The sequence below is a fragment of the Diplotaxodon limnothrissa genome, linkage group LG7 (assembly GCF_057381915.1).
Source record: "Diplotaxodon limnothrissa isolate DT_005_m linkage group LG7, D_limnothrissa_male_GT1.1, whole genome shotgun sequence".
NCBI classification, from domain to species: Eukaryota; Metazoa; Chordata; class Actinopteri; order Cichliformes; family Cichlidae; genus Diplotaxodon; species Diplotaxodon limnothrissa.
In genome coordinates, this window is record NC_140602.1 from 33,577,730 (window position 1) to 33,595,174 (window position 17,445).

A 17,445-nucleotide genomic window follows, 5' to 3' on the forward strand; every position below is an offset into this window, starting at 1 on the left:
ATTTTGAAGGACTTGACTGGTCAGCGAAGTGTGACATCCTGAGAAGCAATCCTGTCACAACAATGCGCATGTTTGACAAGAGAGTTGAAGCATTATTCAGAGATTTACTCTTATCTCCCGCAGAGCCACTTGGCAAAGTCATTGACTACTTTTACAGAGTTGAGTTTCAGCACAGAGGAAGCCCACACATACACTGCCTCCTGTGGGTAGAAGGTGCTCCTGTGTTTGAGGAGGATGATGAGCAAACTGTTGTTGATTTTATAAACAAATACATCACAGCTCAGCTGCCTGATCCACATAAACAACCTGAACTGTACAAGAAAGTAACAGAAGTGCAAAAACACAGTAAGAACCACACAAAGACGTGCTTTAGGAGTTTAAGCTCCGGGTGCCGTTTTGGTTTTCCCAAACCACCCTGCAATGAGACAATGATCACAAGACCCAGTGAGGATGATGCACTGGAAGTAGAAACGGCAAAGAACAAGCTCAGACCACTGAACCAGCTGCTGAATGAACCTGAAACTGCTTCCATGAGTTTAGAGCAGCTCTTGGAAAGATGCAAGTTGACACATGCAGAATATCAGAGATACCTGAATAAAATGAACATGAGGAGTACGATCATACTAAAGCGTGATCCAAAAGACTCTTGGATAAACGGCTATAATCCACATCTGCTTGAAGCCTGGAACAGTAATATCGACATAAGCTTTGTTTTAGATGCTTTTGGTGCTGCAAATTATTTAATGAAATATATATCAAAAAAAGAGGGCGGGCTATCTGAGTACCTGAAAACTGTCATTGAGAACTCCCATAAAGACAGTGTAAATGAGTGCGATGAAATGAGAGCCGTCATGCAGGCATATTCAAAGAAGCGAGAGATCAGTGCACAGGAGTGTGTTGCTCGTGCATGTGGTCTTCACATGAAGCAATGCTCACGTGCTGTAATATTCATTCCAACTGATGATAATCCTGTGAAAATGAGTCGTCCCCTGTCAGTTCTGGACAACACAACACCTGAGTCTTCCAATGTTTGGATGACATCTTTGAATGACAAATACAAAGCCAGACCTGAAACACCAGAGTATGAGGAGATGTGCATGGCAGACTTTGCTGCTACTTGCAGGATTGTCTATGGCCAACAGAAAAAAGGTAAAGATGTTTTGCCCCTTCTCAATGAGATGGGGTTTGTGCAAAGGCGCAAAAATGATAAGCCTGCTATCATCAGATTTCACCGCTGCTCACAAGAAAAACATCCAGAGCAATATTACGGAAGACTGCTTAAACTGTACCTTCCTCATCGTTCAGACCACGAACTGAAAACACCATCGTTGCCAACCTATCAGGCTTTCTATGGTGCTGGCTGTGTACAGCTACCAGGTACTGACCATCTTGAGTACGTGCAACACATTGTCAAAAGAAACAGAGAAAAATATGAGAAAAACAGTGAAGAGATCGAGAGCGCTGTTGAGGAATATGAGCAGAACAGAGGTGTGACTGACGAATGGTGTAATCTGGCACCTGAATCAGATCTCGTAAGGTTGCCACTTGTTGAACAAGAAAGAGAGCGAGACAATGAAAATGAACAGGAAGATGTGCCCGACTACAGCCGTCAGGCTGATGCTTCAACAGAAGTCAGAGCCATCAGGGAACCCCCTGCTATTGATCCCACATTGTTACGTCAGATGTTTCAAAATCTGAATAAGAAGCAAGCCTGCATATTTTATGCAGTTAGAGACTGGTGCATTAAAAGAGTCTGTGCTCTAAATCCAGGGCAGTTTTTCTTTTATATTAATGGTGGTGCTGGAACAGGAAAATCACATCTTATCAAATGCATCTACTCAGAAGCATCTAAGATACTGAGCAAAGTGCCCAGATATGCAGACGACGTTGACATATCAAAACCCACTGTCCTGTTAACTGCTTTCACTGGGACTGCAGCTTTTAACATTTCTGGAACAACACTGCATTCTCTTCTCAAGCTGCCTAGAAGCTTAAAACCTCCCATTCAGGGACTTGGCAATCAGCTGGATGAAGTCAGATCAGAACTTTTGAATGCTGAAATAATCGTCATTGACGAAGTGTCTATGGTGTCAAGACATCTGTTTGCATATGTAGATGCAAGACTCAAACAGATCAAAGGGACTCGGAGACCCTTTGGAGGCATGTCAGTCATTGCTGTCGGAGACTTCTATCAGCTACCCCCAGTGCGACAGTCTAAACCTCTCTGTGTGCACGACCCGTCTGAGATCGACCTGTGGCGGGAGCATTTTCAGATGATCACTCTGACTGAGATTATGCGTCAGAAAGATGATGTTGTCTTTGCAGAGATGCTGAACAGAATTCGTGTGAAAGGAAAGTTGGATGAGCTTTGCGAAGCAGATAGAAATTTGTTGTCACAGGCCATAACTGAACCAGCCCTTTGTCCAACTGATGCGTTGCACATTTTTGCAACTAATAAAGAAGTGGATGCACACAACTCTGCAACACTGGCTCTGCTCCACACTCATATCATTGACATCCATGCAGATGATTATAGAAAAGATCCTAGAACTGGCAGAATGGCACTTCAAGACAGACCATTGAAAGGAGGTAAAAACGAGTTACCAGACACACTGAAAGTTGCAGAAGGAGCTCGTGTCATGCTCACCAGAAACATTGACATACAAAATGGTTTGGTTAATGGAGCTTTTGGAATACTACTTAGAGTAGTTCACTCTGAAAACGACCAACACATCATCAAGCTTGGACTTAAAATGGATAATGAGACATCTGGAAAGAATAACCGCACACCAGCAGACGACATGGTGTACATTGAGAGAGCAGAGGAGAATCTGAAGCAGAAAGGAGTGGTACGAAGACAGTTCCCAGTGAAGCTGGCCTTTGCATGTACAATACATAAGGTACAGGGTATGACAACTACATCAGCTGTTGTCTCTCTTAAGAGCATTTTTGAGCCCGGCATGGCCTACGTAGCTGTCAGTAGAGTGACGTCTCTCAGTGGACTGTATCTTCTTGATATGGAAGAGAAAAAAATATTCACCAACCCAGAAATCACTGCAGCGCTTGAGAACATGAGACAAGCCAACCTTGATGACATGATGCCTCTTCTACACGTGAGGCAAACACTGAGCAGGTCAGAGGTTTTCACCATTGTTCATCATAATACAGAGGGACTGCCAGCTCACATTAATGACATCAAAAGTCACCATGAATTGTGTCTAGCAGATGTTTTGTGCCTAACAGAAACACACCTGCGGGGCTCTTTTGTCGCAGAGAGTCTCCACTTGGAAAATTACAATTTGTTCAAACGCAACAGACACCTGTCCTACACAAACTTTCCCCAGATGGCAAACAGAAGTGGTGGTGGAGTTGCTGTTTATGTGAAAAGTGACATTCAAGTGCATGAAAAACAGTACATCCATAATGTAACTGACCTTGAATTTCTGGCTTTAAAGGTTGAAGCACCAGTCAGTGCTCTGATTGCAGTTGTATACAGACCTCCAGACTACACTCTGAGGCCATTCCTGAAAAACCTGGTAAGCCTATTAGACTCATTGGAGATCATGGACTGTCATCCCATCATAGTTTGTGGTGATTTTAATGAGAATGTTTTATCCAGTGCAAACAAACCAATCCTGGAGCTGTTTGAGTCTAGGGGATACGCACAGGTCATCACTGCCCCTACCACAGAGAAGAACACACTGCTTGACCTAATTTTCATTTCTCACTCAGATCGATGTCTCCATTCTGGAGTCATGAAGACATACCATAGTTACCATGACCCAGTATACTGTGTATTGTCCTGTGATGATTCATGATCTAGATCTTTGAATACAGTAAGTAATATCTATATTTTTGAATGACTTAAGAAAGTAGAGCGATGCTTGAACTCCAGAAAGAAGTCCAGACGCTTTTCTTTGCAAGCTCCTTTGACTACGATGACCTGGATGACTGAGAACCTTCACAGACATAAAGTAGAGCGATATTTAAAAGTTGACGCCCTGCATTGCAGTATAATGTTTGAATTGTTTACATAAAATACAATTACATGAATTAAGTAATGATATCAGTAAAAGATGACAATTTTATTTATTACAGAAAATCTAAAATTCACTAACAGTAACCTATAAATGTCAGAAAAATCAAATATAGCAGTTTAAAACGAACAGTGTAGGCATATCCTCTCTGCAGCCAGGCTTCAACATCCTGCCAGGCTGCCCCAGTCTCACTGTGGCTGGGAGGGAGGGAGGGTGGACCAGAGGATTGCCCACACAACACATAAATGTTCAACAGCTTCTTCATTGTTTCTGAGAGAACAACAATGACTAAAGGTTGCTTTTTAAAAAACAAACAAACCTAATTACAGCAATAATGACAGTTAAGCCACTTTATTTTGAAATACTATTTACAAAAATGTTATTATTTGGTTTGTTATAAACTTTAAACTTTTTCAAAAGTATACGATTATATTTTTGGACCAATTATTCTATAAAACATACATTTTTATGAGCTTTTATCATGTTTCGGCCAGTGTAATCATCAGGGTGGGTCTGGGTTGATAACTGCACATTTCTGTCCAGAAATGTTTCAGCAGTGTTACATATGTAGCACATATGTTACACTTGCTTTCTGTTACCAGCTGATACCCTACATTTGTATAGACAATGGACAGTGTGAGGTTGGGGAGTTGAGTGTGTACGTGTGTGTGTGTGTGTGTGTGTGTGTGTGTGTGGGGGGGGGGGGGGGGGGGGGGTTAGGTTTCCTTTTTTTTTCCTTTTTTTTTTTAAGAGAGACACAGTCCTCCTGTGTCTTCTCCAATCTTCACATGTAAGATCCAACAGTGTGAGGCACATAGCAGCCAGAAACTGTAATGCCAAAGAACAGAGAGGCTTCATCATCACCATCTTCATCACCGTACGATCAGAGCGTGAGACTTCACATCTGGAGCACAGGAGACATTCTGTGATAAGTCCTCCTTCTAGCTTGTCCCACAAGCAGTCGGAGAGATTTACTCACAACAAAAAGGGTTAATGACATAATTTCCATGAAAACATGTGTTCATTCTTTGTAAACTGTTTAAATTGTGTTTTCACTTGACCTTAGGAGTGTTAGAGTGTATTGTAATGTCTGTACTCAGGTGTTTCCCTCTGTGATCCATCCCCTTCAGAGCTGAGACACTCAGGACTGAACAGACTGCACAGTTTCTGTGACCGAGCCTCCAAAACACCTTTGAAACCACTCATGATAGAAGGGCTTTATATTTGCAGCAGCACTACTACAGGTATTCAGTTTATTACAGGATGTGTTTGTTTCTTAGGACCAGCTCTGAGTGCACACTACCTAACATATACACCTTTCTGTTCACTACAAACCAACTACTCTGGATCATACGGCCAGTTGGCAGGAATGTTGCTGCAGGAAAACATCCCTGGAGATCACCATCATTGTCAGACTGACTGTGCCTCCTCTGTGCAGTGTCAAGATCCTCCCTAAATGAGTGTGTAAGTTAACATTTTCATTATTTTATTCCCTTTGACAAGACAAGTATCACTGATATTTACATTTACAACTACATATGTTGCTGTTTTCTGCTCTTCTTTTAAAGTCCTCAGCTATCCTGCTTCTGTGCTGCTTGCCACACATCAAACTCTGGCCGGATGACAGGGAGGATCCACTCTGAAGTCACTGGACATGATGAGGATCATATGGGACTTCATAGTTTCACAGTAACATTGTGCTCTGTGATTACAGGTTTTAAATGGATACAATGACTGCCTCTCTCTGATCAACAGGCTAAAGGATTGTTTTCATTGTTAGTGCTCTGTACAATGTATGCTTATTTAGTATTTCATCACAGAGCAAACCTTTATTTATTTAACATATTTTTATTTTGTTTTAATGTTGAATTAACTGTAGGGATTTTTTAAGTGGGCACTCGGGATGTCATATGACCAGAAATGTGGTAACTGGAATTCAACAGTATGGAAGAAAAAATCTGCTAAGAACAAAACACACACAAAACCCCCCAAGAAAATTCAAATTCATTCCATGTAATCCAATCTAAAACATTTTAAACTGCTGAACAGCAACACAAACAGTGTTAAAAAACAGTGTTAACAGAATGATTATGATGAGTTTGTACCAAAGTTTCAGGTCACATGGCACACCTAGTGTGTAGTGTGGAGTATCAGCTGGTAAGTATAGGTTTTTTCATATTTGTGTCCTTAGAGTTCAGATAGATAAAGACTTGTGTATAATAATTAGTCATAAGCACAACTCAAAGTCAGGGACTAACTAAATTTGGGACTTTGTGTCTGACCCAGGTTAAAACACTGTGTAAAAAAGCATTTAGCGGCATGGCTGAACAATGCTGTAAACTATTGATACTTATTTATCCATGTTCACAAAAAGGACTAATGTTTTTATTTGATTATTTGCATGTGTTAAACTGTGTCACCACCTTACGCTTTCATTTGAGTTTACTCAAAAGTCTCTATACAGTTCTCTTTTACCACTGTGTGGACTCTGTTTACATTAAAACATAAAAAAGAATGAGTAATAAAGAGATGTGTAGACAGATCAGTAGATTAAGTAGACCAATAGAAACAGTTGTTCAGCCATGTTCTAAGAAACCAACACAGTTTAAAGGTTCAGGATTGTGGTTTTAAAAGTGGAATTTTCATGTATTTCATATCTTGCTTATTATTTTTATTTACTTATTTAATTTAGTTATTTTTATTTATTCTACTAGTCCTTTTCAGAAAGAAGCTGTAAAATATGACTTAAGATTTTTATGTTATTTTCTATGACATACAAAACAAATTGATGTATATAATACCGGTACTATTAAACATGATATACATATGTGTATATGTCTGAAAAACATTATGCTGTATATGAAAGTTTGTATTTTCTCCAGAATGTTTGTTCATCTTTTCAGTTCAATTTAACAAATTTGTTTTTACATTTATTTTTATTATTTTTTTTATGAATTAGAGATTTATAAAACATAATTCCACTCTTTAAGTGATTAGAAGAATATGAACTTTTGTTATTCATTCAGAGGTTTGCTGACTACATTTTCTTTTTGTCATTACTCATCTTTTTCTAATTAAAATTTTAAACATTTTCAGTTATTTTCCAACTTCTTCTGTGTGAACATCAGCTTTCAAAAGTTCAGCACTTTTGTTTTCAGGTTAAAAATTCTTTATTTTCCAGCTAATTCAACATTTTTAGCTTAATATTCAGCAATTAATTCATTTCAGTGCATACATTCAGATTCAAGCATTCACACTGCAGTTTCTTCAGAAAATGCACTTTCTAGTTATATTTGTGTTTCAGGGGTGACAAAAACAGATTCACTATTTTATAAAGTTTACACATTTCTAGTAGTTCATAAGCAGCATTTCAGTGGAGAAAGCAGCTTTTCCATGCATGAAACACCCGTATAATATTCAAATGGAACAGAAACCCCAAACCAAACCAAACAAAAAATACTAGCTCATTAATAATCATTATTGATAAATAAGTATTGCTGAACTCACCCATAAAGATGGCGTTTGGAGTGGGATCAGCTGGGTTGAAGTGCTTGTAGACGTTTCCGACCAGAGCCACGATCACCACCGGGTAGATTGTGAGGATGTTGCGCACCCAGCGGTCCAGCACCCAGTTCTCCAGAATGAACCTGCCATCATCAAACAGTGTTTCTGTTTACTGTTGAAACAAACTGTTTGGAGATTCTCTCACAGACTTTTATTCAGTTATGCGTGTCGTTCTTACACCATCAGTGTTTTGGGGTTTTTAGAGTCACAAAAGATGGAGGGAGATCACATAATTTAAGTGGCTTCTTAAGGGTGAATTTTAGGGCAAAGCAAACCTTTGCTTTCGTTTATATATAAAAAAAAAAATCAGATTTAACTGGTGAATCTATATTTGACTTTCTTCTGTCTCCCTGATCATAGAAATTATCTTCAAGGTAATTTCTTGTTAGCTCCCACATCCCTGTGCCTGAACCTCATCCAATCAGAGCTTACCATGCCACCACCTCTGCAAACAGGATGCACAGTGACGCAGTTGCTGCCGTGCTCTTATCCACACCCCACAGGTGGAGAACTACAGAGAAATTGATCAGAGAGGCGATAGAAGTCCATGTAGCATAGACAGCCAAACCATTTTGGACCTGAAAAAAAGAAAATGAGACAAACAGTTTCTTACTATTGCCTTTTGGGGACAGAGCTGACACTCATCTAACAAGTATTTGCCCCCTTCCTAATTTCTTTTTTTTAAAAACATATTTGCCATGGGTATTTTAATATAAACATTTGTCTGATGATCTGAAACACTAAAGTGTGACGAATATGCAAAAGTCAAAGAAATTTTCACACTGACTGTGTCCTACCAGTACTCTGAGAAAGGTCAGGTCTTTGCGATGGTATGTCTGTAACCAGAGTCCATAGTAATCTGTGGCAAAGCAACAGAAGAACAGAGCGCTGTAGCCGGAAACCGCTATCAGGATTAAAACGACCAAAGACGCCAGCATCATCCTGGAAGACAGAGAAACAGAAAGAAACAATGAATGCAATAAATAGGGGGCAGAAACAGCTCTGTAGGTAGAGCGGTGACCCCATGATCAGAAGATTGGGAGTTCAAGTCCACTGAACGGCTACCCTGAGCAAGGTGCTGTCCCTACACACTGCTCCCCAGGCACTGGATTGGTGGCTGCCCACTGCTTAACTGAGTGAATGTGATTAATAAAGTACAGATTATTAAGTTACAAGGTCAGACATCAGAGAGACAGAGCTGACAAAGGGGCAACAATTCCTTTTGTTATTAACTGAATGGTGTGTCCGCATTGTAGTAACTGAACATAATTTACCACAGTGACTTTCAGGCAAACTGAGCTTTCAGTACATAATTGCATGTTCATTATTTGCATATTCATATTATTTATACTACATTTTGGTCATTCTTATTTCATGCACTACTCATTATTCACAAACTAACATAAATGCTTCCATTCACAAAGATCTCAAAGGATATTTATTTGCCTTTCTGCAGATATGCATAGTCATAGGGCTGCTCGATTATGGCAAAAATGATAATCACGATTATTTTCACTGAAATTGAGATCTCGATTATTTGACGATATTTATTTAACCCTTTAAGACCTACTATAGAACCAAATCCGCCAGAGCTCATATTATTTTTTTACATGTTGTAGTGCCATTTGTGGGAGCATTTCAATTTGCTATGCAACTGTTATAGCCCATATTTTAATAATATGTATGCATTAAGTCCATAGTAAATACATTAATTGCAAAAAAGTGCAATAAACTACAAAAAAATTGAAAATCGTTTTTTTTTTTTTTTTTTTTACATATTTGTAAAATATCTACTTGGAGAAATTTAAGAGGTTTATCCCTCAAAACTTTAAATACAAAAAAGTTGCAAAAAATAGTTTACAACAACAGGAAATTTATTTTGAGTGTCTTCATAGTTTTATTTTGGAGATACACCAGTTTTTATATACTGCAGGAAAAACGAAAAAACAATCCTATGATGCAAATTTGCAAAGAAAACAGCAGGTGCATCAAAATAAACTATTTCCAGCAGTGCAATTCGAGTTCTAAGCATCCCAGAAACTATTCAGAAAAGTCAAACATGACCAGTATAGGTTTTTAAGGCCTACGAGTAAAAAACTACAATTTCCGCGAAAATGACGTCACTTCCAGTTTCGAGCAGGAAATGGCGGACATGCGACAGTTCGCGCTGACATCTGTTTCAATGTGGGAAGTGTTACGAACAGCTGATCGGATCGGCAAAGCGTGTTTCTGGAATATTATGTTTTTGTTGCTGCAAGAGCTTTTTATGCAATTTTTGCAAAGCTTTATGTGGAAGGAAACCGTGACCGAGGACAAGCTGATGGCATCAGATGTAAGTACAACTCCTCCGGTTTCATATGCAAAACAAATTATTGCGCTAGCTTACACGGTTCCGGTTCTACAGGGATTTAAAAATAGTTGCACAAAACGGAGCGTGCTGCTCTGACTGGCTTTAAAGGGTTAACAATGACTTTAAAAAAATAATATAAAATAGTGTGCAACACCACTGAAGTTGTTTTTTACCTCTCTTTTCAACCAACGGCAGTCACTCTCCTCTCCAAATAACTTCTGCTTAGCTTTCCGAGCTTCCCTCGAGTCCTCTTAATCAGCGGTCTCCAACCTTTTTTGCGCCACGGACCGGTTTATGCCCGACAATATTTTCACGGACCGGCCTTTAAGGTGTCGCGGATAAATGAGGGAGGGGCTAATAATCGGCTCCGTCATTTTTAATGATCGTTGAAAGCCCAGATCGTAATCGTGATTAAAATTCGATTAATTGAGCAGCCCTACATAGTCACCTTGATATTTACAGTGGGGCAAAAAAGTATTTAGTCAGCCACCGATTGTGCAAGTTCCCCCACTTAAAATGATGACAGAGGTCAGTAATTTGCACCAGAGGTACACTTCAACTGTGAGAGACAGAATGTGCAAAAAAAAATCCATGAATTCACATGGTAGGATTTGTAAAGAATTTATTCGTAAATCAGGGTGGAAAATAAGTATTTGGTCACCTCAAACAAGGAAAATCTCTGGCTCTCACAGACCTGTAACGTCTTCTGTAAGAAGCTTTTCTGTCCCCCACTCGTTACCTGTATGAATGGCACCTGTTTGAACTCATCATCTGTATAAAAGACACCTGTCCACAGCCTCAAACAGTCAGACTCCAAACTCTGCCATGGCCAAGACCAAAGAGCTTTCGAAGGACACCAGGAAAAGTATTGTAGACCTGCACCAGACTGGGAAGAGTGAATCTACAATAGGCAAGCAGCTTGGTGTGAAAAAAATCAACTGTGGGAGCAATCATCAGAAAATGGAAGACATACAAGACCACTGATAATCTCCCTCGATCTGGGGCTCCACGCAAGATCTCATCCCGTGGGGTCAAAATGATCATGAGAACGGTGAGCAAAGATCCCAGAACCACACGGGGGGACCTGGTGAATGACCTGCAGAGAGCTGGGACCAAAGTAACAAAGGTCACCATCAGTAACACACTACAACGGCAGGGAATCAAATCCCGCAGTGCCAGACGTGTTCCGCTGCTGAAGCCAGTGCATGTCCAGGCCCGTCTGAAGTTTGCCAGAGAGCACATGGATGACACAGCAGAGGACTGGGAGAATGTCATGTGGTCAGATGAAACCAAAGTAGAACTTTTTGGTATAAACTCAACTCGTCGTGTTTGGAGGAAGAAGAATACTGAGTTGCATCCCAAGAACACCATACCTACTGTGAAGCATGGGGGTGGAAACATCATGCTATGGGGCTGTTTTTCTGCCAAGGGGACAGGACGACTGATCCGTGTTAAGGACAGAATGAATGGGGCCATGTATCGTGAGATTGTGAGCCAAAACCTCCTTCCATCAGTGAGAACTTTGAAGATGAAACGAGGCTGGGTCTTCCAACATGACAATGATCCAAAACACACCGCCCGGGCAACAAAGGAGTGGCTCCGTAAGAAGCATTTGAAAGTCCTGGAGTGGCCTAGCCAGTCTCCAGACCTCAACCCCATAGAAAATCTGTGGCGGGAGTTGAAAGTCCGTGTTGCTCGGCGACAGCCCCAAAACATCACTGCTCTCGAGAAGATCTGCATGGAGGAATGGGCCAAAATACCAGCTACTGTGTGTGCAAACCTGGTAAAGACCTATAGTAAACGTTTGACCTCTGTTATTGCCAACAAAGGTTACGTTACAAAGTATTGAGTTGTATTTTTGTTATTGACCAAATACTTATTTTCCACCCTGATTTACGAATAAATTCTTTACAAATCCTACCATGTGGATTCATGGATTTTTTTTCACATTCTGTCTCTCACAGTTGAAGTGTACCTCTGGTGCAAATTACTGACCTCTGTCATCATTTTAGGTGGGGGAACTTGCACAATCGGTGGCTGACTAAATACTTTTTTGCCCCACTGTAGCATACTTTGGCACAGCTATCAGTATGATTCTTTGCACATCCATAATAAATCTTTATCACTAAGTATGGTGATTTATTGAAACGTGCATGCATACAGTCTGTACATTTCTAATGAGCCTTAAAGGCAATGCCTGTTATGGCCATTGGCCATCTTTAATCTTCATGTTTAAGGACACTTAAATCTTTTTGGATGTTTCTGCCTTTTGTTCTGTTCTCTGTCCAAATGATTCCACACTGCTTCAGTAATGTTGACATCCAGGCTCTAGGCAGGCCAATCTGTGTGTTTTTCCTGTTCAGGTATGTTTTTAATCTACTGGGAGTGTGTTTCAGATTCTTTCCATGATGAAAAATCAAGTCGTTGCCAATGACATGATTTTTTTGGATGGTATTACTTGATGGATCAAAATCTGCACATTGTGAACACATTTCTACGTTCACAATTCCATCAATTTGGAAAAGATTCCCAGCAACACCGGCTTAAATGGAGCCCCAAACCATAATAGAGATTACAGGTGGCTGTACACACTCATTGTTATACCTCTCTCCTGTCCTCCTCCATACATATTGATAATGAGCTGAACCAAAAACTTGGATACAAGTTTGGATTTGGATTCACCACTCCATCAGACCAGTTCAGTCTAGTTCTTGTGAAATCTGGCATATGTCATCCTTCTCTTCCTTTCATAAGAATGGCTTCTTGGCAGCCACTTTTCCACTGAGACCATTTCTGATGAGGCTTCAGCAAACAGTGGATGAGTCAACTGAAGGGGTAGATGCATGTGTACTGTGCAAAAGGCTTTTGTCAGTACTGTATGTTTACTGCAAGTACCGCTGTGCCACATGAGAACTACGAAACGTGAGAACTATTTATTATGTTTTCTTTTCCATGGTGGCTGGAACGGCACATCATTTCATGCTGCACTGCACTGACTATTGTTTTTTTAGTATTCACAGTATAGGATGATCATCCTAAATTGTCCTGTCTGAATTTTTGTTTGGTCGCCAAGTGTTACAAAGTCCGATACAGAGGAACCACTGTTTTGGAGCCATCATCAAAGATATAACTTCAGTTCTGGCTCAAACGAGTTCCAGTTATTTGCATGACTCAGTCTGGATGAACAGCTCGTCCTACAAGTGCTCGTGCTCTGCTAGTAACACATGTGGAATTTATTCCAGTCTTCACAGACACACCTGGTCTGGAACCATCATTTGTTTTTCCAAGAGCACAACGAGCCAAAACACACCTGCGAGGTCTAACCCACCAGCAGGGTGATGAGAGTGTATCAGATGAACTTGAGTGCAGAGAGACGCACAAGTGAGGAAAAACAAGTGTTCAGCATATGTGAGAACTACTTCAGGAATGTTGAAAAAGCTCCAGTTTACGACCTCATGAAGCTCGTGGAACAATTTAAACCATGTGCTGCTCTTGCTAAACCTTTTTCTCTTTAACTAAACTTTAACTCCAGGGTCCATTCCTTCTTATTATGTCTCTGATACGACCACATGTATAATTTAACAGTCTTGAAGTTTTCAATTTTGTACTGTGCTGCAGAAAAATAGTAAAAACAAATTAAACTCCTAGTAAGCAGAACCCAGCCAGGGTGGAGCCAAAAGCCACAAATGGATAACTGCTGAGGTACATTAGGAAAGACATGCAGTGCTAAATCAAATATGTAGAATAAGATATTCATACTGGATGGGCTGGAGCTCTTGTAAACAGCAGATAATGTATCAGCTGATATTAGCCATCCAACAATAAATCAGTAATGGCATATATGAGCATCTTAAAAGTAAAGGCGAGACAAGAGACACAAAAGTTCAACTACATTATGAGTGTTATGAGTTTGTTCACCACACTCTGCAACTTCCCTGTTAGGAATGCCACAAACACAACAGCTAGCTGCTCCAAGCAGACTCAGGCAGTGTGGAAATGAGTAATCTATGAGTGCAGCGACAACACAAGATCACACCTGTATTGTCATCATATTAAGGTAAGGACTCATTGGGTTTTTAAAAATCACAAAATATTGATATTTGCCTAACAAAAAAATCCTAGATCAATCGGGTTATAGCAGATATACGGTGTGTGCAAGAGACAAATTGAAAGAGAAGCAAAGACAAGAGCACAGGAGACTCTGAGCGGTAACCTGCTGCACATCCTTTCCAGCTCAATCTCTGACTAGGGTGATTAAGAATAGAGATGGAAATGTACTAATGAGTGCAGTGAATGTTGTGAGAAGATGGAAAAGTACTCTGAGGAGTGCATAAATGAAGAAAATAAGAGAGAGAGAAGAGAACAGATGGAAAGTTAGTGATTCATGAATGCATATTTAGTAGGGAGGAAGTGAAGGCAGCTATGTAGAGGGTGAAGAGTGAATAGGCAGTCAGGCACTTTGGAGACAAATATAGAGAGACAAGGACATTTATAGAAGAAGGATTATAGATATGTTGGATAAAGGATATTGAATATGGATCTAGGGACTCTGGCGACAGGGTGAGATAAGAGGTCGATGTGGTGACCCGTAAAGGGAGCAGCCAAAAGAAGCATAAGAACAGGTAGTAGTAAATAAAATGAAGACATACTCTGCGTCCCACAGCAGGAGCCATATAATGTTCAGCACCATGTTGGAGAGCCAGCAAATATGGAAGCCGTAGGGCAGCAGACACTGAGCCCAGGATCTATTAACAGAGAGAGAAATATCAGTTTCATCCTGTGTGTTTAGATTTAGTCCAGGTGTTTTGATGCTAGCTTACCCTCTGCATGTGTATGAAGTGATATAAATCACCATCAGGGTGAGCCAGGTATAGATAACACCCCAGATGGAGAAGGTCCAGCCAGCTGGAGTGATGCCTGTCTCATAGCGGGCTGATACATTTCCTGTAGAAGTATGAAAGGGACCTGGAAAACAGACAGAGAGAATAAACAAATGTGCACTGGTGGAGTTTGCATTCCAGTTCCAGCGGGTTTGTTTACAGGGGCAACAAAGCAGCAAACACAAAGATGGAAGAAAACTGATGTGATGTGACTAGATGTTACAGGGGGAAATGCAGAAAAACAGAACTACTTCAGCTGGATTAAAGAGAAATGTCTCAGATCAGCAGGGTTACTGCTTACTGACTGATGAACGTCTTCTACCCATCTTTACATCTGAGAAACCCAGTCATGTTACAGACTTGTTTCCAATCAAATGCTTAGTTGCAAAATGTTCCTCCAGTATTTTTTGGTACCACTTACTTTTCCAAACTTTTATTTACCTGTTCCAACTTTTTGGGACTGTTTGTTAAATTAGCAACATCTTAAATGCGAAGTAAACTAAAGAAAGTCCTCATTTTGTTTGTAGATGTTCCCTTTGAGCCTTTATAACTACTCAAACATAAAGACCTTTATTAAGTAGTAAAATCACTGATAAACAATAAGCTACAACAGAAAAAAACTGACCCTTACTTTGTCATTTTGAAAGCATTACAGAATTCTGAGAACGGCTCTCCTACTTTTTAAAAAGTACCTCACAGGAAAAGATCTTAGGTTAACAGGGAGACAATGTTCAGGTTTATACAACTTCCTAAGTCTTAGTCTTAACTTAAAGCAGATGCAGAGCTGCTGCCACAGTGAGGCTCGAGAGCAGAACAAGGAGTACAAGAGGCCTGCTGCAGTCCAAGATGGAGGAGATTCACTTCAGGAGCAGCTGATTATTATGTTCAGTTATGCGTCAGTCACAAAAAGGCTTGGCAAACACATATGCATTCAATTCATATAACAAAGCGTGTGTTCCTCCTTTTGATGCGTGCACACATAACAACCTCCTGCCATAAAAAAAATCTAAATCTATCCTAAACACTGTGACTTCTGGGTGCTCCACTTTCCTCCCACGGTCCAAAGACGTGACTGTAAGAGGCAAGGCTGTGGGTGTCAGCATGAATGTGGACGATCGTTTCTCTGTGACGGACTGGTGACCTATGCAGGATCACCTCTCGTAGGTATAAACATCAATGTGTCCTAATTATAAGGACTTCTTTTCGTTTCCATTAATGTAATGCACTTCTATTTTAGAAGGCAGGCTTAAATTTAACGTGTGCGTTTTAAACTACCTCTTTGTCTCAAGCTCACAGTTTCTCTGCTGCAGAGTAGCTCTTACACTTTTTACATGAATCACAGTGCCTGCTGCTCCTAAAAGATCTCTAAAATAATGACTTAATATCTATCATTACATAAAACAAATTGATCACAGTAAAAACTGTGATTAAAATAGAAAAAAAGTGGATACACTGTTACTATTTGCCAGCTCACTGAGGAAGGAAATGAGTCTTATCCATGTGGGAGCGGAGCATTTTCTCGGCCACACCCTGAATATATATATAAAAATAAATAAATCACTGTTGGATCTTTCCCGTCCAGCAGAACCAGTGGGCGGAGGGATACCACAGTCACTATTCCTACACTTTACTTAGACTATTTATTAGGATAAAAATAATATAAACTTCGTACTAATAACTGGTTAATTTGAGCCCCCTCTCATAACTATAACAAACTGTGGGAAGTTTGTGAGCTGTTATTGTTACTCCTGCCAGTTAGCAGTACCAGCTATGTAAATACGCAGTCCTGGAAATGACGGCTCACTGGTTGGTGTAACATGCTTTGGTGACATAACAGCTGCAGTAAACAGTTAACAAAACTTCTGAAAATACAGCTTTTGTGAAGGAAGAAAACTAAAACCAGAAATAAAACACCGAGAATGTACCACCGTGTGCAGTTTTAACAGTCTTGCAGTTATGTTTTTAATCTTTTTCGAGCTCTGTGAAACTCACTTCTTGAACAGCGATATTTCACCTACCTTTGCCCGCTCCGGCCAAAGCGTTAAAGACTAAAACGGCAACAAAAACCACCGCACACAGGATTATGACGAGAATCCGCAGAATATTGACGTCCTTCATTTTGTCTTTCTCGCTGCTTCGTGCCTCGGTGTGTCCTCTTCAACTGTCAGGGAGCAGCGGACGGAGCTAAACGGACCCGAACGTGACGCCTTCACGTGCTCCACGTAAACGCCCACAGCCTTAGAGGGGAAAAGGAGAAGAAGAAATGCAAGTGTGTTGTGCTCACGTTTCAACACAGGTAAACCTTGAGTTATATATTCATGTAAATGTTATCGATAAGTTAAACTAAAGTAACTGCATCGTAGTATAATATATAATTACATATATAAGAACTTGCAGTGTAATGGCGTCCTCTTCAGGCAGACCGTGAACATAATACAGCTTATTTAATGCAGTCTGTTGAGCATGTTTCACAACTTAATTGAAGTTTAAAAGTTGTTCAACAACATTTTTAGATACATAGTGTGACACATAGTGTCCGTTGAACTGGTTGAAAATAGCGAGTTTCCCCCCTCATATTTACATCCCATCATACAACAAATAACGTTTATTGGTT

At 40.2% G+C, this 17,445-nt stretch overlaps 1 protein-coding gene across 1 annotated transcript in view; it reads right to left on the bottom strand.

Annotated features, from left to right (window-relative positions):
- LOC146628627 (uncharacterized) overlaps positions 1-17,014 on the bottom strand; it is a 71,722-nt gene extending 54,708 nt beyond the window's left edge. Inside the window, exons 1-6 of the mRNA XM_085359622.1 lie at positions 16,850-17,014; positions 14,772-14,916; positions 14,601-14,696; positions 8,399-8,543; positions 8,034-8,179; positions 7,545-7,684 (exon numbers count right to left, since the gene is read on the bottom strand). Of these exons, the coding sequence (XP_085215748.1) occupies positions 7,545-7,684; positions 8,034-8,179; positions 8,399-8,543; positions 14,601-14,696; positions 14,772-14,916; positions 16,850-16,949 (772 nt within the window). The 5' untranslated portion in view covers positions 16,950-17,014. The remainder of the gene's footprint in view (positions 1-7,544; positions 7,685-8,033; positions 8,180-8,398; positions 8,544-14,600; positions 14,697-14,771; positions 14,917-16,849) is intronic.
- Positions 17,015-17,445: the final 431 nt, after the last annotated feature.